At 41.6% G+C, this 27106-nt stretch overlaps 2 protein-coding genes and 1 long non-coding RNA gene across 5 annotated transcripts; 1 reads left to right on the plus strand and 2 right to left on the minus strand.

The window, feature by feature from the left end:
- Positions 1-8185: 8185 nt before the first annotated feature.
- Positions 8186-10194, minus strand: LOC147247632 (lymphoid enhancer-binding factor 1-like). The gene is made up of 7 exons (XM_086181328.1): positions 10015-10194; positions 9723-9830; positions 9414-9478; positions 9259-9327; positions 8858-8990; positions 8595-8702; positions 8186-8502 (listed from the first exon to the last, which is right to left on the minus strand). The coding sequence occupies exons 1-3, from the start codon at positions 10192-10194 to the stop codon at positions 9443-9445; spliced, it is 324 nt and encodes a 107-aa protein (XP_086037454.1). The 3' UTR covers positions 8186-8502; positions 8595-8702; positions 8858-8990; positions 9259-9327; positions 9414-9442.
- Positions 10195-10343: 149 nt separating this feature from the next.
- On the plus strand, positions 10344-17601 carry LOC147247633 (uncharacterized). The gene is made up of 3 exons (XR_015109531.1): positions 10344-10384; positions 16819-16932; positions 17436-17601. It is a non-coding gene; the product is annotated as an uncharacterized LOC147247633 (long non-coding RNA).
- A 4007-nt stretch (positions 17602-21608) lies between these two features.
- Positions 21609-26713, minus strand: LOC147247634 (uncharacterized). 3 transcript variants are annotated; one of them, XR_015109465.1, is made up of 9 exons: positions 26451-26713; positions 25633-25685; positions 25430-25469; positions 25288-25352; positions 24659-25180; positions 24191-24333; positions 23834-23912; positions 23215-23307; positions 21609-22626 (listed from the first exon to the last, which is right to left on the minus strand). XR_015109465.1 is itself a non-coding variant. In XM_086180611.1 (5 exons), exons 1-5 carry the CDS (start codon positions 26496-26498, stop codon positions 24997-24999), a joined length of 390 nt encoding a protein of 129 aa, XP_086036737.1. In that variant the 5' UTR covers positions 26499-26713; the 3' UTR covers positions 24438-24996. The 3 variants fall into 3 exon arrangements, 1 of the variants encoding a protein (XP_086036737.1); XR_015109466.1 differs by lacking the exon at positions 26451-26713 and adding an exon at positions 25838-26154; XM_086180611.1 differs by lacking the exons at positions 21609-22626; positions 23215-23307; positions 23834-23912; positions 24191-24333 and having other exon boundaries at positions 24438-25180.
- Between the last annotated feature and the right edge of the window lie 393 nt (positions 26714-27106).

Consider the following 27106-nt stretch of genomic DNA (forward strand, 5'->3'; position numbering starts at 1 on the left):
AAGGACCCACATGGTATCGGAAGTATGTTCTTTGTTTTGATGTGAGCGTTCTTATATTTCAATATGTTGTTAGTGTCAGAAGCACAAAGAAATGTAAAAGTGATGGAAAAGATGCAAACTAACCATCTGAAAATAGCCTCTCTTAACGTGAACGGGTTGAATAACCCGATAAAAAGGGGTGAGGTTCTTACAAAGTTTAAAAAAGAGAAAACACAGATCATCTATCTGCAAGAGACTCACCTTTCTCCACAGGAACATCAGAAACTAAAGAACCTGGGATTTAGAAATACTTTTTATAGCTCATTTAGAAGGGCTAGTAAAAGGGAGGTTGCAATTTTAATCTCCAACAAGATAAGATTTGAGAGCCTGAAAGAAATAAAGGATAAAGAAGGCAGATACATTATGGTAAAGGGGAGACTGGAAGACCAAATGGTCACATTAATCAATGTATACGTGCCACCAGAATCTGATAAACATTTTTACAAAACTCTGCTTGACATTATCTCCCTTGAAACTGAGGGAATACTGATCCGCGGAGGGGATTGGAACCTGGTATTGAATCATAACTTGGACAAAACTAGTACCAAAAAAAAGTAGTAAAATACAATTGGCTCGCTATATAAATACAACATTAACAGAATTAGGAATAATAGATGTTTGGAGAGAAACTCACCCATCAAAGAGAGATAATACATACTATTCCGTTCCCCATCTGGTAGACACGCGAATTGATTATTTTTTTATGAGCTCTGAGGATAGATTTAGGGTTGTAGAATGTAAGATAGGGGTAGCAGACCTGTCAGATCATTGTACCCTATATCTGACATTAAATCTAAATAGAAGACAAAAGAAGACAACCTGGCGACTAAACCTTGACCTATTTAACGACACAACGCTGGTAGAAGCATTAAAGAGAGACATAAATGCATACAGAAAAGAGAATGATAATGGAGAGGTAGATCCCACTATTTGGTGGGATGCAATAAATGAGGGGCAAACTAATATCCTACGCCTCTTATATTAAAAAAAAAATAGGGCTAAGGACTTTCAGGAAAAAATGGAAGAGCTGAAAACATTAGAACAACAACATAAAAACACAAGTGACCCAGATACATACAGACAAATTAAAGAAGCCAAGAGAAAAATTGATGAAATATTAGGGAAAGAAGTAGAAAAGAAACTTAGATTTCTAAAACAAACTTATTATGAAGGAGGGCCAAAAGTAACTACATCATTAGCCAGGCGCTTAAGAAATAAACAACAACTCAACACAATTCATAGAATTAGAGAACCAACAACAAATTCATTCGTACTTAAACCAGAGGAGATTGAAAATTAATTTGAAGAATACTATAAAAACCTTTACTCTCAACGTGATGCTGCAGATGATGAGACAATAAAAACATTTTTAAATTCGTTGGACCTTCCAACAATAGGGGAATCACAAAATGCTTTAATATGTTCACAGATTACTGAAAAAGAATTAGAAAACGCCATTAAGAAACTGAAATCAAATAAAGCCCCAGGAAGCGACGGCTTTCCAACTGAATGGTATAGAACTTTTAGAAAGGAACTAAACCCACTATTATTAGGATCATTGAATCAGACAATAAAAAAAGGCACACTTCCCCCCTCATGGAAAGAGGCCATTATGACTGTTATCCCCAAGGAAGGTAAAAACAAGGAATACTGTAAAAATTATAGAGCAATATCGATACTAAATTGTGATTACAAGATATATACGTCGATTTTAGCCGACAGATTTGAAACCTTCATGACAGAGCTAATAAGTGAAGATCAATCTGGCTTCATTAAAGGGCGACAGACCCAGGACAATATAAGACGGACATTGCATATAATAGAAGAAATACAAAGAAAAGGAGAAAGTGCCATATTAATAAGTTTAGATGCTGAAAAAGTAGTAAGGAAGTACAGATTGGAAAATGAGGTAAAAGTTTTAAATTGGATGGCGTATGACACTAATTTCAAGCCAGGGACTCTGAACCAGAAATTTAAACAATGGGCAAATAGAGGCCTGAATATATTAGATACAGTAATTGAAAAAAGAGAAATCAAAAGCTTTCCTAAATTAAGAAGGGAATATGGTTTAGAGCATCAAGATTTTTACATGTATTTACAAGTCAGAGACTATTTTAATAAAGAAATAAAGCCAGACCTCCCAGGTGAACCAAATAAAGTGATTGCAACTCTATGTAATGCGCACAAGAACAAATTTGGAAGAGTAATATCAGAATTGTACCAAGGTATGGTAGCAAATAGAAACACTTCAACTTTGTACATAAGAGATAAGTGGGAGAAAGAACTAAAGGAAGTAATAACTGACGAGATGTGGTATAATATATTTAAAACACAGCAAACAACTAGTTATTCCAGAATATGGAAAGAATTCTGCTGGAAAAACATTGTGAGATTTTTCATCACACCGAAAATGAAAAAGGGACAATCGCCTGTTCAACAACTCTGCTGGAGACTGTGTGGGGAACAGAATGTGGGTCACACACATGTTTTTTGGTATTGTACCAAAATTACAAGATACTGGAATGATGTGTGGAAAGAGATGAAAATGATATTAGGCTATGAGCTGCCTAAAACATGCATTGCACTTTACTTGGGAAATGTAACTCGAGAAAACATCCAAGACAGAGACTGGTATCTGATTAAGATTTTACTAGCGGCTTTCAAGAAAACCATCACAAGGAAATGGTACAAAGAAGACCCCCCTACTTGGAGGAACTGGATGGAGATCATTGATGAGATAAACGTTATGGAGGGACTCACGCATATTATAAAACTGCAACAATCAGGATGCGAAAGCAGATGGGAAAAATGGACTGTCTACAAAAAACAGCATAAAGACTGAAAGTAATTTCACTGACACTATGATCTATATGTATTGTGTTGTTTAAATGAGAAAATCAATAAAATCTAAGTTAAAAAAAATTAAAATCCATGCTGCGTTGCGGTAAGCGTGTGACCTCACTTCCTGTTTGTATATTGCTGAACGTAGTGCTTTGCTTGCTGTGCTAGCTGAAGTGTGATCATCCCCGCTATTTCCTTATTCTTTGACAAAGTACCTTACCAAACTACATATCTATTTGCTTTATTTGGCCTAAGTTGTCTTATAACGACAGCCTTTATTTTTGTAAACTCTCCACTCTAAGCTAGCAATGGCTTCCCCCTCTTGCTCTCCTCTCTCCTGCTCAGTGTGCCACATGTTTAGTTAATCCTCTGCCTCCTTTCGAGATATGGATACATGGGTTAAATGTACTTTGTTTGTAGCGTTGGAGGCGAGGCTTAGCGAGGTTGAATTGGACCTGCGGTGGCTCCGCACCGATGGATCCAATCAATTAGCCACTAGAGCTAGCCAGTCCCCGTTAGCTGGTGCGGACCGTCTTAGCTTAGCCCCAACTAGCGTTCCCCCGGCAGCTCCCGAGCAGCCGGGAAACCAGGGTGGCTGGGTGACTGTCCGAAGGAAGCGTAGTCCGAGGCAGAGGCCTGCTGTCAGCGACAAACCACCACTTCACGTCTCTAATATGTTCTCCCCACTCGGCGACACACCCGCCGAGAAATCTACTCTGGTAATTGGAAGTTCCATAATGAGAAACGTGAAATTAGCAGCACCGGCAACCATAGTGAAGTGTATTCCTGGGGGCCAGAGCGGGTGACGTTGAGTCAAATTTAAAACTGCTGGCTAAAAGTAAACGTAAATACAATAAAATCATTATCCACGTTGGCGGTAATGACATCCGACTACGCCAGTCGGAGGTCACAAAAATTAATATTGAGTCGGTGTGTACATTTGCGAAGACGATGTCTGACACCGTAGTGTTCTCTGGACCCCTGCCTAATCGGACCAGCGACGACATGCGGCTAAACATGTCGTCGTTCAACTGCTGGCTGTCGAGGTGGTGTCCAGCAAACCAAGTGGGCTTCATAGATTATTGGAAAATGTTCTGGGGGAGACCTGGTCTGATTAGGAGGGACGGCATCCATCCCATGTTGGACGGAGCTGCTCTCATTTCCAGAGATATGGCCCAGTTTATAATAGAACCAAAACCCTGACAACCCAGAGTTCAGACCAGGAAGCAGAGCTGCCATCTTACACGCTTCTCTGAGCATCCATTAGGGCAGTTACCCACCCAAAACTACATAGAGACTGTGTCTGTCCCCCAACCACGTCAGATTACTTACTCCAATTCTACTTGTAGAGGAGTCAATCAGAAAAACCTAATCAAAATTAACACAACCACCAAATTAACTAAAAAATAAAATCTAAAAATTAGACTTGGACTTTTAAATATCAGATCTCTGATGCCAAAAACTGAATTAGTTAATGAACTGATATCTGACAATTGTATTGACCTGCTCTGTCTCACTGAACCTGGCTGTGTGATGATGAGTATGTTAGTCTAAATGAATCCACTCCTCCCACTCACATTAATACTCACATTCCCCGAGGCTCTGGCCTAGGAGGTGGAGTTGCTGCCATTTTTAACAAAAGTTTAGTTATAAATCCCAAACCCAAAACAAGTTTCAATTCATTTGAAAGCCTGATTCTTAGTTTGTCTCATCCAGCCTGGAAAACAATACAGCCGCTCTTATTTATCATTGTGTACTGCCCTCCTGGTCCTTACTGTGAATTCTTATCTGAATTCTCAGAGTTTATATCCAGTTTAGTTCTCAAATCAGATAAAGTCATTATTGTAGGTGACTTCAATATTCATGTGGATGTTGATAACAACAGTCTGGGTGCTGCATTTCTCTCTCTTCTTGACACAATTGGTTTCCATCAGTTTGTTCATGAACCGACTCACCGTCACAACCACAGCCTTGACCTCGTCCTAACATATGGAATTGAAGCTGAACATCTGGTTGTATTTCCACAGAACGCTTTTATCAGACCATCAATTAATCACTTTTGAATTTATTCTAATCAACTACACTCCACTCAGGAAAACAGTGGTTTCCAGATGTTTGTCTGATCAGGCTGTAGCTAGATTTAAGGAAGTGATTCCAGTGGCGCTTAATTCAGTGTCATGTCCCATTGTTACAGAGGACACTGTTGTCAACCTTAGTCCCTCCCAAATTGATAATTTTAACAACAGTGCAACAGGCACCTTAGGATCAACTTTGGACTCATTTGCCCCACTAAAAACTAAATCTATAAATCCAAGGAAACAAGCACCTTGGTACAATTCAGAAACCAGACAGCTTAAACAAAAAACCCAGAAGTTAGAGAGAATATGGCGCTCCTCCAAACTGGAGGAATCTCACATCATCTGGCAAGACAGACTTCAAAGTTATAAGAAAGCCCTTCTTATAGCGAGAGCAGCCTACTACTCGACACTAATAGAGGAACACAAGAACAACCCCTGGTTCCTCTTCAGTCCTGTAGCCAGACTGACAGAGAGCCACAGCTCGACTGAACCTAGCATTCCTGTTTCCCTGAGCAGCAAAGATTTCATGGACTTCTTTAATGACAAAATTGTCCTTATGAGAGAGAAAATTCACCTCCTCCTGCCATCAGCTGACAACATGGCACCTATAGCCTCAGAAGCCTTAGAGGCTGCTGGAGGACCAGACGTACACTTTGACAGTTTTTCTACCGTTAGCTTTGATGACCTCAGTTCAATCATTTCCTCCTCTAAACCATCCACCTGTCTTCTGGACCCCATCCCAACTACGCTGCTTAAGGACTTAAGGACCCCTCGTTAGCACCTCTCTCTTAGACATGATCAATGTGTCACTGTTATCTGGTTACGTCCCACAGTCCTTTAAAGTGGCAGTAATTAGACCCCTTCTCAAAAAAGCAACCCTGGATCCAGAAGTTTTGGCCAACTACAAACCAATATCAAATCTTCCTTTCTCTCCAAAATTCTGGAGAAAGCAGTTGCTAAACAGCTGTGTGACTTTCTCCATAGAAACAGCCTATTAGAGGATTTCCAGTCAGGGTTCAGGATTCATCATAGCACAGAAACAGCACTTGTCAAAGTTACCAATGACCTCCTACTAGCATCAGATGAGGAACTGGTCTCTGTGCTGGTCTTATTAGATCTTAGTGCAGCTTTTGATACCATTGATCACCATATCCTTCTACGGAGACTGGAACATGTCATTGGCATTAAAGGAACTGCACTAAACTGGTTCAGGTCATATTTACTAGGTCATCTCAGTTTGTACTAACTAATGATAAACCCTCGGAAACCACTGCAGTCACTTATGGTGTTCCACAAGGCTCTATGCTTGGACCAATCCTCTTCACCCTTTATCTGCTTCCTCTCAGTCACATTCTTATAAAACACTCAATTAATTTTCACTGTTATGCTGACGACACACAGCTGTACTTATCAATGCATCCACATGAAATAAATCAGCTGACGACACACAGCTGTACTTATCAATGCATCCACATGAAATAAATCAGCTGACTAAACTGGAGGCCTGTTTAAAGGAGATAAAAACTCGGATGACCCAAATTTCCTTTTATTAAACTCCGATAAAACTGAAGTCATTGTCCTGGGCCCAAAACATCTTAGAGACACCCTATCTAATGAGATAGGTACCCTGGAAGGAATTACCTTGGCCCCCAGCACGACTGTAAGGAACCTAGGAGTTCTCTTTGATCAGGATTTGTCCTTTAATGCCCACATTAAGCAAATTTGTAGGACTGCTTTCTTTCATTTACGAAACATTGCTAAGATCAGACACATCCTGTCTCAAAAGGATGCAGAAAAACTAGTCCATGCCTTTGTCACTTCCAGGCTGGATTACTGCAATTCCCTCCTATCAGGCTGCACCAGTAGGTCCCTAAAGACTCTCCAGCTGGTCCAAAATGCTGCTGCCCGCGTGTTGACGAGAACTAGTAGAAGAGACCTTGTCTCTCCTGTACTGGCCTCTCTGCATTGGCTCCCTATCAAATTCAGAATAGAATTCAAAATTCTCCTTCTAACATACAAAGTCCTCAACAGTCAGGCGCCTTCATATTTGACAGAGCTCATAGTCCCCTATTATCCCGCTCGAACCCTTCGCTCCCATGATGCGGGGTTACTGGTGGTTCCTAGAGTTTCTAAAAGTAGAATGGGAGCCAGAGCTTTCAGCTATCAGGCTCCGCTCCTGTGGAACCGTCTACCAGTTTCGGTCCGGGATGCAGGCACCCTCTCGACCTTTAAGAGCAGACTTAAGACCTGCCTTTTTGATCAGGCTTATAGTTGGGCTGCTTAGGCTGGCCCTTAGATATGCTGCTATAGGCTTAGGCTGCTGGGGGATCTCCCATGATGCACTGGGCTTCTCTCTACTCCTCTCTGTCCTCCTATATTTGTCAGACATAAATCATACTCATACATATTACTAACTCATCTTCTTCTCCAGAGCCTTCGGGCTCCCCTTATCCCAGATCCCGGGTGCTGCTGGAGGAGGCTGCAGACCTGAAGAGACTCAAGCTGCCACCCGTAGCTCCACCTGCTCACGTCCCCGTCTGTCCATTAGTCTCTTTCTTTTCTCTCTCTCTTTATCTTTGTCCCACTCTTTCCTTCTGCATATCTGTCTTCCTCCATTATCTGTCTTTGTCTCTGTCCGGCTCTCCTGCTCTCTTTCCCCCCAACCGGTCAAAGCAGAAGGCCGCACCCATTAGGCCTGGATCTGCTCTACGTTCCTGCCTGTTAAAAGGAAGGTTTTCGTCGCCGCTGTTGCAGGATGTGCTTGCTCATGGAGAACTGTTGGGTGTAAATTCATTGAAGGAGTGTGGTACTAGACCTGCTCTCCCTGTAAAGTGTCATGAGATAACTTTTGTTGAGATTTGCCACTATACAAATAAAACTGACTTGACTTGACTTGACTAAAATGAATCTGCTTGAAGTATGCTGAAAGTCAAACATACTGATTGTATCAGAGTTGCCACTGTTGGTGTACACTGAGGCCTCTTTTGGAAAAGAAAAAAAACAAACCAAATAGACAAGTTATATGGAGGACACACTGCCTGATCTGGAATGTGTATGTTAAAGCCTCTTTTGTATGTATATATATTTTTATTTTTTGGACTGGTGACCTGTCCATGGTGAACCCCACCTCTCACCCGTAGACACTGGGATAGGCTCCAGCCCCCCCCCCCCCCCCCCCCGATCCTTAACAGGGATAAACGGAAGACAATGGATGGATGGATGTTTTATTGATTTTCGTAAAAGGGGGAAGTACATTACACCGTACGGTGCATCTTCAGTACAACTCTGATGCAATTCATCAAAACAATCATTGGGGCAATAATCACACAAATATTTAATGTAACATCATTCCCAAGACAATTTGTTAAAGTGAGGGTTTTATTTTTGTTTTGCCAGCATTATCCACGCATTCACAAACACAGGAAACAGGCGGAGATGTTGGTGGTCCTGACTCAGTCCAGAGCAATGGGGGATAGGGTCTCCTGTATCTCCAGTCATGCAGTCCTAATCACCTTCGCCTGTACTTCACATTGAGCCTTTTACCCTACACAAAAACAAGAATATTAGTCTTTACATCCAATAAAAGAAACCCGTGTGTGTGTGTGTGTGAGAGAGACATGAACATGTTCCACTTACATAATTGTCTCTATGGCACCACTCAGGGTACATCTCTGCGTGGTGTTCCCGTTCTGCTTTGGCCTGCTCATAATAAGTGGCCTGCATGGCCTTTGGCAGAGACTTCCACTGTGGACACAAGACAACACACTGTCAGTAAACACACTCACCTGCAGGCTGGTACATACACATGTACAGGTATGAAGGGTAACCAAACTGTAGAGAGGTTTGTGTAACCCTGATGAAGTAAACACACTTGCCCTCTTGCTGAGAACTGAACTGACCTAAGCATTGTTGGTGATCTGAAGCTCAGCCACTACGTTTGCCCTCTGCTCCCTCGCAAAGAGCATGAAGGCATTGGGTGGTTTTCTGACGTAGGGGCTGTGTCGGTCCTGCTGGCCCTGAGTTGTCTTCTTTCTATGGAAACAAGAGGAAAACAGTGAGAGTTTGAAACTTTGAGGGAAGGATGTGTTTTATATAGAATCAGTAATATGACATGAGGTAAATAATCATTGTTTGAGAAAGAGACTGATTCTAATGATATTCATCCAAACCAAAGCTTCTACTTACTAGCAGTTGGATGTGATTATATTTTTTCTTAATTTAGTTTTCAGTTGGTGACAACCAACACAGATTATGAGCCAATCACAAGGGAATTTATTTTTCTAAATTTGAGAAATCTTACATTGACGTGTGGACATTTGGAGTGACAGCAGCAGTGGTGGCTGCAGCTTCCAGCTCCCCCTGTGTATTCCTACACAGAGACAGAAACCCTCGTTAGCTACAAGGATGAGTTGCATAAAGGATGAATACATGTGAATATCAGTGTGTGTTACTTACAGCTGTCCAGCAGGTTGCTGGTTAGTGTCCTAAGACAGCGATCGCTTGGACTTGGCATTTAATCCCTTAAAAAAAACAAAAACACTTTTAACTTCTTATCTGATATAACAGATGAAATATCCATAAAAGTAACACTGAAGTGTATTTCACCAACTAATGTGTATCTGTGTGTGTTTGGGTATGAGTGTACTTGGTTTTTGTTACCAATTGGAAACTTGAACCAGGAACTGAGAAATTACATTTTCCTTAAAAAAGGGACGCTATGTCGTCTTTGTTTGTGTGTGTTGGATGTGAGCATGTTAGACTCACATAATTGTCTTTGTGGGACCATTCAGGGTACATCTGTTTATGGCGCTGGCGTTCTGCTTTGGCCTGCTCATAATAAGGAGCCTGCATGGCCTTTGGCAGAGACTTCCACTGTGGACACAAGACAACACACTGTCAGTAAACACATACACACACCTCCAGACTGGTTGATGTAGGTGTATGAACATCAACACATATTAAGAGATGGATATATTTGTATCATAAAATGCTTTAACAGACAGGTGTTTAACCAAACTGTGAAGAAGTTTGTGTAACACTGTGTATACACACTTACCCTTAGTCCCAGCGCCAAATTGACCTGAGCATTGTTTGTTATTTTCAGCTCAGCCACCATGTTTGCCCTCTGCTCCTTTGCAAAGAGCATGAAGGCATTAGGTGGTTTCTTGATGTAGGGGCCATGCTGGTCCCGCTGGCCCTTAGTTGTCTTCTTTCTGTGGAAACAGAGGAAAACCATGAGAGCCCCTGTTACTACAGTGTGAAACTGAGGGAAGGATGTGTTTTGTTTGTTTGTTGAGGAGTCACTTGGTGACCACATCACCAAACATGTCAGTAAACAGTACTTTTCTTCAATCTGAAAAATCTTACATTGGTTTGTGGGAGAGGCCATTGTCCATGATAGGAGCCTCATTCATCTGTTCTGGCAGGTGAGGAGTGTCTCGAGGTGTCACACTGCCCACAGAGACTGACGGACCCTGAATCTCCACTGCCTGGGGAACTTCCAGGTTGATGGTGTTGGCGTTTGTAGGGCCAGGAGAAGTGATGGGTGGAGCTGCACCTTCCTTCACCCACTGTTGAGGATTTAATACAGGTAGACAGAAACCCTCATTAGATACAAGGAGGAGACACAGAGACGCAGAGAAAGAAGATGCAGACACAAATGAATATCAGTGTGTTACTTACAGCTGTCCTGCAGGTTGATGGTGTGTGTCCTGAGCCAGTGGCTCATTATCCTCCTGGAGCCAAAAACACAGAACAAGAGATTAGATGAACTAGTTTGGAGTTTTGAACTGGAACTTCACAGCAGTGGTTCGTTCAACTCAGAAATACCTTTCGGGATGTTGTGATTGTGTGCGCAGACAATGTTTGTGTTACGTTATATGGCTGAGTGTTCGGGCCTCTCTGAAGGTTTGTTTTTTGTTTACTTGATGTTCCTTTAACAGAATCACTTGGTCCCAAACCCAGTTAAGTAAACTTTTTGTCATTGTAACATATTTAAAGAATTTTTTTCCCTCTCAGTTGTCATGTATTTGTTGCCCACTTACTTGACTGTTAAGATGAACCAGCGAAGCAGCGTTCAGAAAACATGTTGGTGGATCATCCCTGTAGAGAGCATCATTGTTTGACTCTGACAGGTGAGAAACGTTTTCCAGGGACGTGCAGTTCTCAAAGCCTCCACTCTGTTTCTGTCGGCTGAGACTGGTAATAGAAACCCTGCCAAACAGGGTCAAGATGTGGAAGAGGAACTTGAGTGTTGGGAGTGTTGTTGAAAATGCGCCACAGAAACTCTTCCAGAGCATCGCAAGCCTCGTCCCACTCCATCTCACTCACAGGGCAGTCAAAATCTGCTCTGCTATTCTCCATTTCAGTCCAGAATACAAGTTGCTCACAAAACACAAAGTGTTAACCCTGAGAAATTAAGTGATGAACATGACTCCAGCTTCATATACACATTTTCAGAAATTCTGTGTCAGGGATCTCCTGCTTTGACCTAACTGACTAGCTATTAGCATCCTAAGATGCTAAACTAGGATGCTGAAGTTGGTCAACATGTTTTTAGCTTGGTCAGTGAGAGGATGGCTCTGTAAATTCACTAGCATGTATAGCATTCTGGATCTCTATGGTCTGGATATATAAACTATCATGGTAAATGTTGGTGTGATTTACATTTCATTACCTGTGAGTTAGTGTGTGATCTTCAATGTCAACATGTGGGGCTACAGTTGAGCATCTCTGCAGTTCCCAAATATTTAATAACTGTTGTGTGTATGATCAGTTGTGTATGATCCACATTTGCTTGAAAGAAAACTGTTCATCTGAAAGAAATTTAATGTCAGCACACAATACCTTGTAAATATCGTCCAAGAACTAAAGTGTCAATTCAGCAGGCCTCTACTTCTATCTATTGTATTGTGTACCAAAAGTAGTTTTACCTTCACTCAAAGCACAGAAGGACTGCTTGACACCAACTAGTGTGATTTCTCAGCCTCTTGTGTAGGACTAGTTGAGAACAAGAAACCCCAGAAAGTCTCTCAGGTGTATTTCTCAAACAACACATAGCATGGAGACATCGTACATACTAAGCTATCATACTGACAGGACCAGGCTCAGACACAGGACACAGATGCAGGGTTCACAGCAAGGGATTTTATTGTATGATGCTCTGAGCAGCAAAAATCAGAGGGCTTTGAAAATTAAACTAATCTACTCAGAGCTATGAAACAGATACAAAATGAAAATCGCTCCAATCAAGGAGGAAAACACAAAAGCTATCAAATATTATCAATAAATGAAAATCACTCCTACTGTGGAGGAAAAAAAGACAGATTGAAGGAAACTCAAAAGTACTCCTGAAAACTGGAGTCCTAGGACTATGAAAGTTAACCAACGAAAAATCACTCCAAGCGGAGGAAAGAAAAAGGGCTGTAAACGAAACTACTAACCCAGGACTAAGGTATAAAACTTACAACAAAAACTCTCTCAGAGGGATGCAAACAGAAAACAACAGGCACGGCTGCGTAACTTGATCAAGGCTATGGCAAAGGCTTTGAATCTCTGGCTGAGGTGAACGCACAAGGACAAAACACACTAGCAGCGGACAAGGGGAGACAAAGACTATTTAAACACGAGGTAAGGGGACACAGGTGGAAACAATCAGGGCGGGGCAGACAATCAGACTGGCACAGGAGGAAGGGCAAGTGACCTGAAACGAGAGGAGAGTCAATATTTCACAATAAGACAGGAAGTGACAAATAACCACCACCTCACCGCGGTGTGACACACTCACACACACACACACACACACACACACATATATATATATATATATATAAAATACTAGATCATAATACTAATAGTCCATGTCCTGGTTCAGTCATCCATCCATCCATCGTCATGTTCCGCTTATTCCTTACTAGTAAGGGTCGCGGGGGGCTGGAGCCTATCTACGGGCGAGAGGCAGGGTTCACCCTGGACAGGTCGCCAGTCCATCGCAGGGCCAACATACAGAGACGAACAACCATTCACACCTTCGGTCAATTTAGAGAATCCAATCAGCCTAGTCCCCAAATTGCATGTCTTTGGATGGTGGGAGGAAGCCGGAGTACCAGAGAGAACCCACGCAGGCACAGGGAGAACATGCAGACTCCACACAGGAAGATCCCGTGCCTGAGCCGGGACTCGAACCCAGAACCTTCTTGCTGTGAGGCCACAGTGCTAACCACTACACCACCGTGCAGCCCTGGTTCAGTCATACAAGATGATTTAAGGTAGACTTCAAATTGATGGGTCTCACTTAATATGATAACCAATATATCAAGGAAAAATAGGCTCTAATTAGACAAATATAGCTTTCATAACTTAATAAATTTGGCTTTTTGAGACTGAGGTCCTTCAACAAAAATACCAAATGTAGAGATTCATTTGATAAACACCAGTTCAATGTGAGATTGTGCACAGTGAAGACCAACTTATCAAACCCACAAAATGTACACTTCTAATTTTTGCTATTTTGTCATTCCAACCATGGTCACTACCTGGGGTACTGATGCTTTGTTTCCTGGTGATGGGAATAGTGGCCCAACTAGATTGTCTTCTGTCGTGTGTTGTGCTAGATATTCACCAGATGTAACCAGATGATGATCAAGGCTTTAAGCACACGTCATAAACTTGTATTTGTACTCAGTTTTTAATTGACAATGACAATGGTTTGTAGGTATGGAACAACTCACTTTTTTCAAATGGAGGCTGTTGGGGCTGTAGCTTTGATCTAACTTATTTCAATTGTTCTCTCAACAATAATCAAATCTTTAAGCCAGTTGATCGATACAGAAAAATCAGTTTCAATGATGACCACTAGAGGAAGCCAAAATCAATTGAAAAGGGTTTATTGTGCATTTACAAAAGCAGTAAGACAAACAAGCCATCCCCAGGAACGAACTGCTCATTATTTTCACGGTATTGTCTTTTATACTTTTCATAGCTCCCTTGCTACAGTGGAGAATCTGGGGAGTCTCCTACTCTTTTCACCCCATGTGGGCTCGTCCAAATCCACTGCCATCTGCACTTTCACTGTTCTGCTAGGTGCTCAACAAATCTCTGAGACTTGATCTACCTCTTAATACAGGCCTTCTGACAATGTGTTCTTTAAATTATTCAGTATGCATGAACGTACTATGTGGCAGTACACTAGAGATGTGCATCTCCATTACTGTGGCAATTAGATACACTGCCAATGATACGATATAATTTGCGATACATTAAATCCCTGCCAATACAATACTCTACGATCCACCCCCATCCCCATACGATGTATTATTCACCCTGTTCCTGATATGATGCGATACACCCGTTCGCGATGCGTTTTAAAAATATTTGTATTTTTGCACTATCCCTTTTACTTCTTATATTTATCTTCTCGTATTTATCTTTGCTGCTGTAACACTGTAAATTTCCCCACTGTGGAAAGATTAAAGGTTTATCTTATCTTATCTCTCTTATCTTAATTCAGTATGTTACAATAGGCTTGGGTTTACTTTATTCCTTATAAGTAGGAAATGGAACAAAAAAGTTGTGATCGCTCTACCAGTACTATGTATTCCTTTTGATATTTTGTCATCACACTGTAAGAGCTTATATGTTGTGTGGACTTCACCTCTGGTATACAATTACAATACCAGTGTTTCTCTTGCTTTAACATTTCAAGGACCATCACAACTCTGGGAGAGTACAAATGGAAACAAATGAACCTGCCCTGTAACAATAAAAAAGTATAAAACAAAATGTAAACAATGTCACAGCTGCTGCACACGGTACAGTAAACAAAATTTGTCGTGCTGCCATTGTGAGGTTTAGAAGCATGGCATTCTTTACAAATAACATGCGTCTTGTCAAGTTGACCATCTCTCTCGTAAAATCCAAAGTACTTCCAACCATTTGATTTGAACATTTGCGGTGCGTTAAAAATCCAACTCAGCGTTGCTGCTGCCCTCTGCCATGATTACTGTTGTTGTAACTCCTGCGTGCGCATGGCTTCCGTCCATCTTCAAAAAAAAACGTGAAGTTGTGAAGGCGCATACAAGACGCATTGGAAACACAGGATAGAATGCAGTACAACATGGAAAAACCAGTGCAACTGTGAAGATTACTGAGACAGACATGCAGCAGACGAAGCATCGCGTATTTCAGCCATCATTGTACCAATACAATACACACTGAATGAATAGATGCACTGGCATCGCGCACATTTGTGTCGCGACCACGATCCATTAATCTCCACATCCCTACTGTACACCCTATGCTGGATTAAACCAGTAGCCATGTGGCAATGCAGGAGTACATGCACCATGTACTGTTACCCCATTATATGTGACCCTTCAGGAGCAGAGGGAATTTCCCATCACGTGGTTTTTAACAACCACACTTATACCCCACCTGATTCCTCATCATTTCCCACCTCTGGGACTGGGAAATCCCACTCCATCTGGGACAACCATATTACAAAATTACAATGTGAAAGTGGAAGCAATACAAACCTTCAACATTTCTTCCAACATGTAACATTCCAGTAATATAATGAAGTTAGCATACCTTTGGGAAGGTTAAACCAGTGTCAACTATTTCAGTGTCACTGCCAAAATATATATTGTGATGAACACAAAATGGGAATGACTCATACGATCAAGTTTTAAGATGAATCAAAAACAGGAGATGAAATCTAAGGTTCATGTTGGCCATAAACTATCCCGATTCCACAGCCAAAGTCCATTCCTTCTGGTGGGAGGACCAGGTGATTTATCAGGAGGTGATAAAACTGTGTTGGCCTGGAAGTGCAAAACAACATTCCAAAATGTGAAACACTTTTACAAAGCTTGAGACAAATTTACATTTGAGAAAACAGTTTTACATGTCATAAAAAAATACACTGACAAAACACTTTTACGAACACAAAACACAAGTTTACAAGTGGCAAAACACTTCTACAAAAACTGAAAACAAATTTTCAAGAGGTGAACCACTTTTACAAATGGCAAAACAAATTTACATTTACAAAACAAATTTACAAGTGGCAAAACACCTTTGCAAGTCCTAAAACAAATTTACAAATAAAATTTCAACCGGAAAAGGAATATAACTGCTCTTGGGCTGAACGGGATGATTAGTGGAATCAGCAAATTCAAGGTTTTGTTGCCGGTGGAGGATGGACAGCACTCGGAGGATGTTTTGCCTGTTTTGTGGCCAACATATGAGCCAATAGTTTTTCGTGTGGTCACTCTTCAGAGTTTTTCAGAGACTTGGACTAGGTGGAGGGACCAGATATTCTACTGCAGTGCATAAAGTGTTTTAATGAGGGACACATGCACGCCGTGATTGTGGACATGATGTCGTCCTTACACGCTGTTCACATCAGCTTGAGGTGCCTAAAAAGCAAACTGAATGAAGCCGGATTTTATCTGAGAAAGGATTACTCCTCCACTAACACCGTAATTAAGGTTATACGACTGGAACTTTGTGGACATGGACAGCTGTTTGGCTACCGTACATAATTTCAACACATTTGAGCCGGTATTTGGCATCAGGAATGGCGAGTCGTGCGAAACTCTATTTGTGGCATTGGTTTCAAGCCAGAAGGGGGAAATGATGTCAGCCCTTTAGTAAACATTAAAACATCCTCCACAGACACAGCAGCCTTGCCTTCTGTAAAGAAAAATAAATGTTCAGAGATACCATGGTATTGTAGTTTTCCAAGTTGTTCAAAAAAACAACATACAAACCTCTGCAATCAAGCAGATAATCTGCCCAGGGCGGGGTGAGATACATATCCCTGTATATTCTTTTCAAGTATTATGCTTCTTCATTTTAGCCAGGAAAGGGCAGGACTACGTCTACCTCCAGAAGAGCTGAAGAGAGCCTGACCATGGCCTTTCGGGATGCCCCAGAAGCTGCAGCCTCACACCCATAACATCAGCCTAATGACGTGAGTATTTCTACTTTAAACATCACATTATAATGGTCCTGGACATAACAATCTCATTTGTTTGCTGCCACTCATATTCAACACACAAATAAACCCATACACACCCACAATTGAAGACATGTTGAACATCCACTCCTGGCACATTCACGTGGTGCTGGCAGTGGTGTCAAGTGATGTGCGCAAAGTGAAACATCATTCAAACCATGTTCATCGCTTTTTCTACTAGCCTGGCCTGAACAAGATGATGGTGGATATGATGGGGAAAAAATGCCAGGCAGACCAGGCTAAATATGGATGTGTTGCACTAATCCTGGTGGCCATGGCCATCGGAAAACAAGTGCAATATAATCCACATGCCCAGTCAATGTCTGGATTTGTAGACATGGGTGATGGAAGCAGTGAGACTGACGTTGCTACTGAGGCGCTTGTGTTCATGGTTGTTGGCCTAAAAGGACATTGGAAGGCTCCCATTGCATATTACCTGACTAAGTCTCTGTCTCCAGAAATACAAAGGGTCCTTGTCAGTCACGCTTTGGAGGAGCTGCTTCACGGGGGATTCGGATAGTATGTGTAACTATGGATGGGCATACCTCCGTTGTCAGAATGTGTAACCAGCTTGGGTGTGACCTGAAGGGAGACCCACAAGAGCCGCTTCAAACCAGTTTCCCACATCCGGTGATTGGTGAGAAAGTATTTGTAATGATGGACGCTTGCCACACGCTCAAGTTGGTACGTAACATGTTCCAGGAGGTCGACCTACTTGTACAATTTATGCCTCTGTTACTAAAAGTTATATCTAAATATTGTTGTCATTTGCACAGTAATGGCTGGATGTGATGATCAACATTTTGCTGTTTGTATTTGTTTGAGCAGAGACTGATTCTTACTCTACAGGCATATGGTCTGATTGCAACAACCACCGGATAAATCAAGTGGAGTTACATCAATCATCTCCATCATTTGCAAAAAAAAAAGATGGGCTGAAGGCTGCCAATAAATTTACAGACAAGCATGTCTACTTTGAGAACCACAAGGTGAGGATGTCCCTGGCTGCACAAACACTGAGTCGCTCTGTTTCAGGACTGTGAGGCGACGGCAGAATTCATTGAGGTAATACAATTAATGATTATAGAACCAAGTACATGTTTTAGAAATTATAATTCATCAAAATTTGATCTTAGCATCAGGAACAATTCTTTGATAATTCTGACTGACTCTAAATTCAACATGCAAATATTATAAATTGTTATTGCATATTCTTCATAAGTACAAGAGTTTGTACATAGCCTTATACACACCTTCCCAATTTTTTAGAGTGGTAAAGTTCTGAAATTTGCTACAGTACAAAGTAGACCTATGGAAAGCAGGAAGTCAAGCTATACTCATTGAACATACTGTTTACAAATAAGCACTCTGTTGTCTGTATATTTTGAATAGCTGAATATTGATTTCAACTATCTGATACTTAATGAAACCCTGTGATGATAGTGATTTAGATGCCAATATTTCTTTACAAATGATTGAATGGCTGTTCGATATAATGAATGGACGCAATCCTCGTGCAAAAGGATTCAAGGCTCCCGCCTAGAACAGCCTCAGAACAGTCTCTTTCAATTCAGTTCAGTACAAACAGCTTTTTTTGGCATGAGTAGAAATGTGTTGTTGCCAAGGAATGTACAATTAACATTTACATATTACAATATTACAATTCATAATCAGTACAGTACAATACAATTTTAAACAATTATACGCCGAATGGTGTCCTGTCCTTACACTGAGTGGTGTGGCTGACTGGTCCAAGATAGCGGCCCCTAGGCTCGTCAGCAACAGTGGTCGATGCGGGGTCTACTCTTGTGTCTATGGTGTGTCCTACCACACTGAAGCTGTATGCTTTTCTTACCTCTCGCAAAGCTTTCCCTATTTCTTCATCAGTTATTACATTAACTGCTGATATGAATAAAGGCTTGCCAGCAAGATAATGCACAAGAAATGGGGTCCTGGACCTTCATGTACAACTGACACTGTGATCATCTTTCCTGCCAGGAAGAATTCATCCTCCCTGACAGCTGTGAAAAAAATTCCATCTGTCTGTCTGTCCATCCATTTTCTTCTGCTTATCCAATGAAGGGTCAAAGGGGGGCTGGAGAGGCGGGGCACATCCCGGACAGGTCGTCAGTAAATCGCAGGGCCAACATATATACACAGACAAGCATTCACACAGCCACGCCTACAGTCAATTTAGAGTATCATAGTACCCATTTGCATGTCTTGGGAGGAAGCTGGAGTACCCGGAGAGACGCCATGCAGGCACAGGGAGAAAATGCAGAATCCACATAGAAAGATCCCGTGCCTGAGCTGGGACTCGAACCCAGAACTTTCTTGCTGTGAGGCGACAATGCTGACCACTGCACCACCATGCCGCTGTGAATAAATTCTATCCATCAGTTCCATTGTTTTCCGCTTATTGCTGTTAAGGGTCGCGGGAGGGCTGGAGCCTATCCCAGCGGCTACAGGAGAGAGGCGTGGTTCACCCTGGACAGGTCACCAGTCCATCGCAGGGCCAACACATAGAGACAAACAACCATTCACACGCACATTCATACCTACAGTCAATTTAGAGTATCAATCAGCCTAGTCCCCAATTGCATGTCTTTTGGATGGTGGGAGGAAGCCGGAGTACCTGGAGAGAACCCACACAGGCACATGGAGAACATGCAAACTCCACACAGAAAGATCCCATGCCCGAGCCGGGACTCAAACCCGGAACCTTCTTGCTGTGAGGCCACAGTGCAAACCACTGCACCACCGTGCAGCCCGTGAATAAATTCATATTGCAAAATTAAAACATACACTGTAAACCCAAGTAAGATGAATGTGCTTTAAAAATTGCGCAAAGTGGTTGCCTTAATTTAATTAAGTACTGTGAACTGAAAACATGAGTGGTCTGTACTTTAAAAAAAAAACCCAATCCAGCCCTTGGAAGTGCAGAGGACTTAAATGTCAAGTTGATTCAACTTTAAAAAACTGGTCATTTCAATTGTTTGTCTGACTTCTTCACTAAATATTTCAAGTAAAAATGAATGATAACCATACCTGGTATTTTAAATACATTGAACTTAAGTGTTAATTTCATTTAACTTAACACATGCTCAATTACACTAAGAGGCAAGTTGGTATTTTGCACTCTGGACCCAAATGTATCTACTTTTATCTAAATGAGTAGTGGGATTTTCAATATTTGCAAGTGCTCCAGTACGAAGCGATGGGCTTGAACTCCAAACCTCAGTTCAATGTATTCCAATGGGGCAATTCAAAACATTTTGTCCCACTGGAATACATTGAAGCAAGCTTTGGAGTTGCAGCCCTTCACTTCGTACAGGAGCTATCAGTTGAAAATACTGAAAATTCTTCCACTCCATCGATCCAACCATCCATTGTCTTCCACTTATTCCTGTTAAGGGTCGCGGGGGGGGGGGGGGGCGGCTGGAGCCTATCCCAACGGCTACGGGGCGAGAGGTGGGGTTCATCCTGGACAGGTCACCAGTCCATCACAGGGACAGACAACCATTCACACTCACAGTCACACCTACAGTCAATTTAGAGTATCAATCAGCCTCGTCCTCTCTTGATGTCTTTGGACTGTGGGAGGAAGCTGGAGTACCAGAGAGAACCCACACAGGAACAGGAGAACATGGAGACTCCACACAGAAAGATCCTGTGATGGAGCCGGGACTCAAACCAGGAACCTTCTTGCTGTGAGGAGACAGCGCTGACCACTGCACCACCGTGCCAGAATCAGAATCAACTTTATTATCACTGTACTGGGGGGGTACAATGAAAATCAGTAAAGAAATTCTCTCCCAGAGCCACCACGCACCACAATTACAGATGCAAAAATGCAATAAATAAACAATGTAAAAATAATAAAATCGAAGATAGAAAAAGTAAAAGATGTAAAATAAAAATGTGGAAGGAGCAAAAACTAATTATCAAAAGTGCGGAGAAAATTTAAGGTGCAGTACGGGATGAGGTAGTTTGATGGTTGTTGATGGGGGGGGGGGTCAAGACAAGTATGTGTGTGCGTGCATTTATCTATGTTCATAAGTGTTGGCAGTCCTGATGGCCCAGGGGAAAAATATTTTTCTGTACCTGCTGGTGTGGGACCTAATTGACCTGAAGTGCCTTCCGGAGGGCATCAGGTCGAACGGGGTGGGCAGGGTGAGTAGGGTCTGCTGTGATGGCCTTGGTTTTCCCGAGGCAGTAGGATGAGGAGATGTGTTCCAGGGTGGGCAGAGGGCAACCAATGATTTTTTTGGGCAGTGTTTATGATTCTTATAATTCTTCCACTCATTTACATAAAAGTAGATGGGGAAATTGGGTCCTAGATGCCAGATATCAAATGTATTTGCACATCTACATTAAAATAAAAATTAGAACACAAAACTCTTTTCACCTTTTATTTGTGATCACAACTTCACCAGTTCTACAGACTGATCCGAACAACATGAACACATCTAAACAAGCGAAATTAAACCTGAGTGTTGACCTGTGTGTTGCAGGCATCTTCACAGATGAAGTGTAGTATACTGCCCACATATAGTATTTCAGAAACTTCGTAGGAGGCAGAGAGAGAGAGAGAGAAATTAATTAGTCTCCGAACTCAAATAAACCCAAAATTGTTAGTGTTCTGTTGTGCTTTGTTCTAGTTCCCTGCAAAATGTGCGTTTGTTTTGATTCTGCGTCATGTGTGCTTTGTTTTACAGGCCCACATGTGCTGCTGTGTTGTGGCTGTGCCCCGCCCAGTCCTTTGTTCAGTTTCCTGCCATTTTTGAGAGCACACCTGTTTTGCTTGAATAATTATTTCTTGTGGGTATTTAAGCCCAGGGCTCTGCTTACTCCTTGCCAGATCGTGCCAGTATTTTCCCTGACCGATTCAGCATTGTTAGTTTTTGAGACCGTTACGATATCTCCGTGTTCTGACTTCTGCCTGTTTTTTGACCTGCCCTCTGGAAATTGCCTTGGATACCTTTGCCCTCACTGCCTGTGACGCCTGAATCTTGCCTGTCCCTGTTTTTGACTTTGCCTGCTGTTCTTGTACCTTTTTGGCTGTTCATTAAACTTCTTGGATTGTGAACTGCAGCCTGCAAGTGGGTCCTTTCCTACACTCCCTAACAAAAACAGTGCAAACAACATCTTCTAAAATGTTTCACAGGGCTATGAGACCAATTGATGAACTGTTTTTTTTTATTTTTTTTGGAAACGGTAACAGAGAAAAGCCATCAAACAGAAGTGGCTTACATTAACCTAAATCTATTTGCATAAACTGTCTTAATTGACAATTAAAACCAAAAACTAAAAAAGGATGACTGACAGCCATTGGCAGGACATATTTTACATGGCAAGCTGATTTTTCAGGGTCAGAATTTTGGGTGTCATTTGACCTCTACCTATGTTTAACAGTACCTGCTGAACGAAGTGGAATGTGTTTCTCATGCCTTTTGGAAAGTCCAGGTGTAGGGCGTAAATGAGTCTGAAAAGGATGCAGAAAGCCTGAGGAAGATTGGTCAATTCATTCATCACCACATTCCCCTCCAAGACGATGGCCACACTGGATGGGTTGAGTTGAGCATTTTCTTGGTCCACACAGAGGAGTCCCAGTGGAGTGTCACTGTATGTGTCCTTGTTCGTCACAGCCTAACAGAGATCGTCAGTTAGACAATGTCCATCAAAAGGTACCTCCTCTGTTCAGAGTAAAAGCATACAGTGCAAACCCCACCTCCAATAATTCAATGGGACACATCACAAGTCTGGATAGGTATATTACAAATACTTGTTGCTCCTAATAGTTGCTCCTAATTGTGCTTAATCTTATCATTATAAATGTGAGCAGTGTCTCTCCAAAAGAACTGTGCATTCACTCAATAACTAGATGGCACGGCTACAGGTGAGGAGGGATTGAGCAGGGAGAGAGGAAAAAAGCTAGAAGGGGGAGAGGAGAGAGGAGGGGGAAGGATAGAGGTGGAGGGAGAAGGAAGAGGATGGGACATAGGAGGACAGGTGGGGAGAGGATGAGTGGGAGGGGATGAGGGGAGAGAGGAGGGAGAGGATGAGCAGCAGGGAGAGAGGGAAAGGAGTGGAAGGGAGGGGCGAGAAGATGAGAGGGGGCCTGGAGAAGGGGGAAAGATGGAGTAAGGAAGGGTGGGAGAGAAGGTGAGTAGAGATGGGACAGGAGAGGGAGGAGTGAGGAGAGGGGGGATGACCCTCATCAATTCAGTTACTCACAGAGCAGGTCTTGAAGAAGGTAAACAGCTGATCCCCCAAGATCACTGGCAGTCCCCGAAGGTAAAGGCTCCTGATGTCCGTTGGCACAGTGGTCTAGGATGTGAGAGACAATGAGGAATCCTTATGGGGCCGTTATTGTAGCAAAAGTATTTGTACGTGTAAAAAAAAAAAAACACCTGTCCGTAACCAGATCCGAGTGTGCGGAAAAAAATTTGTGCGTGTGTAAACAGATACATGTCCGTAACTACATCCATGTGTGCATAAAAAAAAAAATTCATGTGTGAGTAAACAGATCCGCAAACATGTAAAACAATGATTTGTATGCAGAGAGAGATTAGTGAATCCGTAAATGTCTTATCTGAACATGTCGGCCCCCTGATTGGTGTCTTTCTTACACGTGACTTTTGCTACAGTCCTGCCGCAGATGATCCATGCGTGTGTGTATGCACGGAGTTGTGTGTGTGTGTGGAGGCATCCGTACGTGTGCCTCTGTTGCTACGCAGATATTCCGCCAGCAGCGGATGCCACCTTCTGCCCCCCCCCCCCCCCCAGTGGTTAGGAGCTGCATAGCAACAGAGGCACACACGCTATTCGCTAACTTAGCTAGCATTTGACTTACCTTGTAATCATACCCACGGTCCACAAGTCCATACTGCAGTGGCGCACACGAGGCAGTTGTCTGCAGTTTTTCAAAATGTCTAGAAAGAGCGGGAACAGTCACGTTAGCTAATGTTAACATAACACATGTTCTTCAACCACAACAAACGTTAACTCAAATTGGTAGCTAGCTAATTTGCTTAACACACATATAACTGACGTAGTCGCAATCATGACCAAAGTTGACCGAAAAATTATCCAATCTTACAGCCAACTGGCCGTGCTAGCTAGCTTAATGCAGATTCTGCCTGGCACCAGTCTCGTGCTGTCGCTTTAACAGCAAACATTAAAGTTATCGAACACAAATAAATGTACTTACCGATAAAGTCAATCCAAACAAGGGTATGGATGCGGTAACTTAGCTGCTGCACCTGCATCGACCGGCGGCAATGTGATAGTCACATTAACGTTCAAGCTAGCCAGACAGACAGATCTGTGATACGCTCGCTCAGCAACACGAGACTACAAAACGAGAAGCGGGAAGGACAATTACTCAAAATATGTGAAAATGTGAAGTGATCACTTCATGAAAACATTCATATTATTTACTTATATTTATTAGCAAACACATATTTAATACTGGCATTTTACAGGAATGTAACAAAACATAAATTGTTCATATATACAGTATATTGCAATTAAGTTTTTGATTAGATTCTAAATCTTGGCTTACAGTGTACAAGATATTACATTATTTAAAATATTTATGGGGAAAAAGCACATAATGTGATATATATGTTTAATTATCATTAACCAAGCCTTAATACACATCTAACCCTATGCATACCATTTGCATTGTCGACCAAGAACCGATGTCCTTCGAGTCCATCAAAAATGGGCCAATCTTTTAGGTGTTTCATTAGTAGAGATAAAAATTCTCTTCTTGGACCACCTGTTTGAATTCCCTCCTCAAAAACACCAGCATCATTAGTAAATCTGACCAGCATGTCAGAGGTTTCAGAATATGTTGTACGCTTGAAGCCTCTGACTGCTCCAGCCCAAGAATTTGCCCTTGACATATTGAACCTGCTGACCCTTTTATGATCAATAGGACATGACAAGTTTGCCACAATCTCAGGTAGTGTAATGTTCATCTCCTCCCTGTAATGACAGAAAATGATCTAATTAATGGATATCTGAGACAGTGCACACACTTGAGACGATAAATACCAGCAATATTGCAATAAAACTGGAATGCCACAGCCAGAAGTTCATGTTGCATCGCTGTGTGTTGAAACTTGTCCACTTTACTGCAACCAGTTCCTCATCTTCTTCCTCAACACCTGGTGCATACAGGTCAGTGTATTTACTGTAGGGAAATTATAATTTAAATGTTAAAACTTAATACAAATTTTAAAAAAAACTCCACAAAGAAATAAATAGAAATTATGTAAGTCACTATAATTTCTTACTTACCTGTAACAAGAAGTCTTGGTTGGAGATATTTCAGGTGGATCCATATCCTCCTCAGAGGTTACTATCTGAAAATTAAAATGTCAGAAACAACAACACTGAAAATAACAAACTGGCATCAGGCTGCCACAGTCTGCCCTATTACCTGTCCAGGTTGAATGGTGGCAGAAGGTCCTGGTGCATCTCTGAAACATTATAAATATTATAAAATTATGACATTATTTGTTACTGTTCAGGACCACAATAGTAATCTTAAGGTGTAGACTAATACAGCCAAGACTGATTGAAAAGACCTCTCATTTAATATACTTGACTCCTGACAGAGGCTTGATGCCAAAATGTACTGACCTTTCATCGTCAGGTTTGTTTTGTGGAGTACTTTGGTTTTGTGGTTCAAAAATCTGACAAGAAACACATACATTTATAACAAAATTTGTACCCTTATCATACACAGTATCTTATATCAACAGTCTAAGGTTGTCTGTGTTATCACAGATGAATAAATATATTAATACATATATTGGTATAGGAAGAAAACAATTTATAATTGTACCACAGTTTCAGCTTGATTGAATTCAGCCGTGCTCCTTGATGCAATGACAATTTCAGAATCAGAGTTTGAGGTGTCCACTGCTGCAAGAATAAAACTATCAATAGATTGTGTAGACACTGTTAGATGTGTCCTTCAGAAGAATATCAAATAAAAATATTGAGTCATGAGATCCACTTATCTCCTTTAAAATGGGTTTCTAGGCAAATGAAAAAGGTGATCCTGCAAATGGCCTCCCTAGTTGCTTTTTATATTCAGCCAATTTGAAAGGCACACGGACCACCTCTGAGCAGTCTGGATACAAAAGGACTTCCAGTCCTTCTGGCATGTCCTGATTGAATGTTCTCATTTTCTGGACTGCTTGTTTCAGTACGTCAGGTGCTTCCACCTCTGGGTCTGCAAATAACAGAAGTGTTTTCCCTCTCTGAGGTTTAAAATCAGTTCCATCAGTTCTATTTCACACCATTAATCCAATGTTCATCTATAAATGACAATATAAGGTTAATTCCATGTATTACACATACGTATGGTTTTTCTGCTGAAATGATCAAAATCACATTTTATATAATCTAAATTATATACATACTTCTGATAGCGACTGCTATGCTACACTTACTTCGAGACGTCCCTGGTGCATTTGGTCCTTCCGTCTGCGCTGCGCCATTTAAACATTCAAAAGAGCGACAACGCTAAACGCAAAACCGAGTTAATTGGCTCATATGTTTTACACAAAAAAGGGCAAAACGTCCCTCGAGCGCCATCCCTCTTCCATCAATGTAGATTATACCACAGAACCTTGAGTTGTCCACTCCCGTTGATTGGTCCATTCAGGTTCAGGCCAGGAGCTGTGACTTGTAAAAGTGTTTCGCCACTTGTAAATTTGCTTTGTGAAATGTAAATTTGTTTTGTGAAATGTTTGTTTTGCCATTTGTAAAAGTGTTTTGCCACTTGTAAATTTGTTTTGTAAATTGTAAATTTGTTTTGTCATTTGTAAAAGTGTTTTGCCACATGTAAATTTGTTTTCAGTGTTTGTAAAAGTGTTTCGTCGATGGAATTTTTTATGATACATAAAACTGTTTTCTCAGATGTAAATTTGTCTGAAGCTTCGTAAAAGTGTTTCACATTTTGTCATGTTGTTTTGTACTTCTGTGTCAAACCCAGCTATGGTTCTGTTCCTGGCAGCAAAACACATCACATGAAGTTTGAAAATCAAAAAAGATTGTGTAAGGGGGTCATGTGATGCATTCGGACTGAGAGGATCGCCTTTGCCAA

This window comes from Aulostomus chinensis, chromosome 16 (assembly GCF_037954235.1).
Source record: "Aulostomus chinensis isolate RoL2024-O1b breed Wild chromosome 16, RoL_Achi_v1.0, whole genome shotgun sequence".
NCBI classification, from domain to species: domain Eukaryota; kingdom Metazoa; phylum Chordata; class Actinopteri; order Syngnathiformes; family Aulostomidae; genus Aulostomus; species Aulostomus chinensis.

Bases quoted from the DNA above. Each gene is read 5' to 3' on its own strand.
- LOC147247632 (XM_086181328.1), bottom strand. From the start codon at position 10,194: ATGGTTTTCCTCTGTTTCCACAGAAAGAAGACAACTAAGGGCCAGCGG. The intron at 9,831-10,014 runs GTAAGTGTGTAT...TTGTGTCCACAG, and splicing joins ATTTGGCGCTGGGACTAAGG to TGGAAGTCTCTGCCAAAGGC. The intron at 9,479-9,722 runs GTGAGTCTAACA...GTTTTTTTTAAG, and splicing joins GGTCCCACAAAGACAATTAT to GGATTAAATGCCAAGTCCAA.
- LOC147247634 (XM_086180611.1), bottom strand. From the start codon at position 26,498: ATGGCGCAGCGCAGACGGAAGGACCAAATGCACCAGGGACGTCTCGAA. The intron at 25,686-26,450 runs GTAAGTGTAGCA...GTTTCTTGTCAG, and splicing joins TGCACCAGGGACGTCTCGAA to ATTTTTGAACCACAAAACCA. The intron at 25,470-25,632 runs GTCAGTACATTT...ATAATGTTTCAG, and splicing joins AACAAACCTGACGATGAAAG to AGATGCACCAGGACCTTCTG.